Source organism: Apiospora hydei, assembly GCF_038363865.1.
Source record: "Apiospora hydei strain CBS 114990 chromosome Unknown utg000009l_segment0_segment0, whole genome shotgun sequence".
Classification (NCBI taxonomy): domain Eukaryota; kingdom Fungi; phylum Ascomycota; class Sordariomycetes; order Amphisphaeriales; family Apiosporaceae; genus Apiospora; species Apiospora hydei.
The window spans coordinates 6,854,118-6,857,413 of NW_027117368.1; the positions used below are offsets into that span (position 1 = coordinate 6,854,118).

The 3,296-nt window shown below is 56.6% G+C and overlaps 1 protein-coding gene across 1 annotated transcript; it reads left to right on the forward strand.

The window, feature by feature from the left end:
- On the forward strand, positions 1–2,139 carry PG997_013967 (uncharacterized protein; the record flags this gene model as incomplete). Its single annotated transcript, XM_066818281.1, has 3 exons — positions 1–857; positions 931–1,595; positions 1,802–2,139. The coding sequence occupies 3 exons, from the start codon at positions 1–3 to the stop codon at positions 2,137–2,139; spliced, it is 1,860 nt and encodes a 619-aa protein (XP_066663973.1).
- Positions 2,140–3,296: the final 1,157 nt, after the last annotated feature.

Genomic DNA, 3,296 nt, shown 5'->3' on the forward strand with positions numbered 1-3,296 from the left:
ATGGGGTTGTTCACTAGAAGAAGAAAGAGCAGCGCGCCTCAACCACCACAACCACCGCCACCAGCATCGCGAGTCGACATTCAATCGCCATCCTCCTCACCACCTATACCGTGCCAATCACCACCAGAGCCGCAATGGAGCTGTCAGTCGCCGCCTCAACCACAACACTCCGCGGGCCATTTCCAACCCGCTGGCTATCTGCCGCCACCCCCGTCTTGGCATAACTCCCCAGCAGGAAACTCACCACCACCTCCATATCAAGCGTTCCAGGACCCGAGAAACAACTATCCGCCCATCATCGTAAATCAGCACTACTACCTTGGCCAACCGCCGCCAAACTCCGTGTGTCCCACCAGCACCAGCAGCTATGGTTCCGGGACCCTCAGTAAGTTCCGCATGGAGCCCATGGTCGACCTGGCCGACGGCATGATCCCGGGCACCAGCGCCCTGGTCCACCAGGTCTTCGACGACGGCCTGCCGCGGTGGCACGGCCAGGCCACGCAGCTGCTCAACCAGGGCGCCGCCATGTACGACCAGATCTCCAACAAGTTCAACAACGTCATGACCATGATCGATTCGGACAAGTACTTTGGCAACGAAAAGGACCTGTTCACCTACCAGCCGCAACCCTCGGCATCATCGCCGCCTGGCGGATCAGCAGCAGTACCAGCGCCCGCCGTCACGTCAAGGGGCATGCAAGTCGTGCCCAAGAAGCACAGCAACAGCAGCAGCAAAGACCCCTCGAAGGGTCATACTGCCGCAGCCGCTACGTCCTTATTGTCCTCTGGCGGGTACTTCGCCAAGGTTGAGCTGTATGCTAACTCGCGGCTGCCCATGAACCTGCCGCCACTCAAACTGTACGTTCTTTATCTAGGGATAGTCACGTGCATGTGTGTCGGTTGATACTGATACCCTTTCCCCCTTTCCTAGATATATGCCCACGTACCCTCTCCTCTGCCTCGCAGCGCAGTACTCGGAGAAGGTGTACGAGAAGCCCCAGGGCTTCGAGCGCGACACGCACGTCGACGCCGACTGGCGCACGGGCACCAAGGCCATGCGCCTCAAGTCGGTGCCTATGGACCACATGAACACCATCGTATTCGCCATCCGAGGCACCGCAACCTTTATGGACTGGGCCGTCAACCTGAACACGGCCCCGACCTCGCCCCTCGGCTTCCTCGACGACCCGGGCAACTTCTGCCACGCGGGCTTCTTGTCGGCCGCCCGCAAGATGGTCAAGCCCGTCGCCGCCCGCCTGCGCCAGCTGCTCGAGGAGCAACCCAACCGGGCCTCGCACTCACTGCTCATCACGGGCCACTCGGCCGGCGGCGCCGTCGCCGCCCTGCTCTACTCGCACATGCTCGCGACGTCGCGCTCGGCCGCGTCCGAGCTCAACTTCCTGACGGGCTGCTTCAAGCGCGTGCACTGCGTCACCTTTGGCGCGCCGCCCGTCTCGCTCCTGCCGCTGGCGAAACCCGAGGGAAGGCCCGAGCTTAAGAAGTCGCTCTTCCTCTCCTTCGTCAACGAGGGAGACCCGGTCGCCCGCGCCGACAAGGCCTACATCAAGAGCCTTCTGGAGCTCTTCCTCGGCGCCCGTGCCAAATGATGGCACCAGCAAGAGCAGCAGTGGGCGCAAGGGCTCGGCTTCTTCGGCCTCGTCTTCGCACTGCAGCACGCCCGAGCTTCCCAAGAGACCGGGTGCCAGCGGGAAACCGCCGAAGGAGAAAAAAATCGAAATCCACATCAGCACTGCCCAAAACGTCGAAAACATCTCTCATCAAAGCCTCTTCTACGGCTCTAGTGCCCACCACCAAGACCTCGAGCTCATCCTCGTCATCGAAAAAGTCCAAATCGTCGTCTTCGACCTCGACCCCACCAAAGCCCACCTGGCACGTCCCGCCCAGCACCCTCAGCAACGCGGGTCGCCTTGTCGTCCTGCGGTCGGGCGACCCCCGCGCGCGCCTCAAGGGCCGCAAGACGGTGCACGAGCGCCTCGACGAGGGGGTCGTCGCCCAAACCGTCACGGACGAGCAGCTCCGGGGCGTGGTCTGGGGGGATCCCGTCTGCCATATGATGAAGCTCTACGCGGGGCGCATCGAGACATTGGCAGTTGGGGCTGTGACTGTCAAGGACTATTAAAAGTCTTGAAAATATCGATGCATTGACTGGATTGACTTCATTCAATGGGTTTCGCTGGGGATGCGAAGGATATGAGAAAAGTGAGGCGTTACGTGGGGATAACGAACGCCTGGGAGCAAAGTGCGGTTGTACTGGTCCGTGCCGATCAATCAATCCGGATGACGGTTCATTTGGAATGAGATGATGATGTGCATTGGACAAACCTGCACTTGCCTCGTTGCGTGCTTGCTTGCGTTCCGCGTGGTGAGCTGTTTTTCTCGCCCAGGGGTTGAGTTGAGTTGGGTTTGGTTGAGTTGACTTGACCACATGGCGTGATTGAAAGGTGCAGTGAGGGGCAGGCTGGCGGGCGTTCATTTCAGGAGGGACCATTTCTTTTTCTTTTTTTACCACATGATACCATATAACATTCTCATGACGTTACGACGCAATTGAACCAAGGACAAGCAGTTTGATACCAAAGTAGTTAGAATATTTGCAAAAAATGCAATTCGAGATCTTGTTTTCAATTGCTTCACTTTGAACTAAAGGCGGGCGGCGATATTCTGTGTCCAGTTTCGAATTGAAGTCTATTACGAAAAGAATGAGGACCAAAGACGATTGTAATCCTCGCGCAAGTCTAGTTGCATTACAAGAAACAGTCAAGGCTCCCGAGTGAACCTCTTCTGCTCTCTCTCTCTCTCTATATCTGTCCATTCAAAGTTACTCCGTCTATCTCGAGGCTACCATTTGACTGTTCGCTCATGTGGCGCCCGGCAATGTGCTGTTGTAAGGTATCATAAAAAAACTTGTTGCTCCTACTACTAGTACTGTTACTGCTGCTATGCAAGATGAGAGAAAAACCGCCGTCCCCTTCTTCTTTCGCCACAAAAAGTCTATCTACCCATTGCTAGGATTCTTTGCCTCCGGCGCCACTCGATGCTGTGCTTGTGCTGTAATCGGGAGAAGTAGGGGTGAAGAGATGGTATAGGACGTGTGCATGTTGGCCCTCTAATGTGTAAGTAACGTTGTTGAGAAGTGGAGGGAAGAGGAGGGAAAAAGAGTTGGATTTGGGTAATACACAAAAGGCGGGTATCCATATGATTGATCATCATGACACGACACTGCACGGAAGAAAAAAGGAAGAGAAGACGAGAAGTAAACCACCAGCCCGGCTCCCC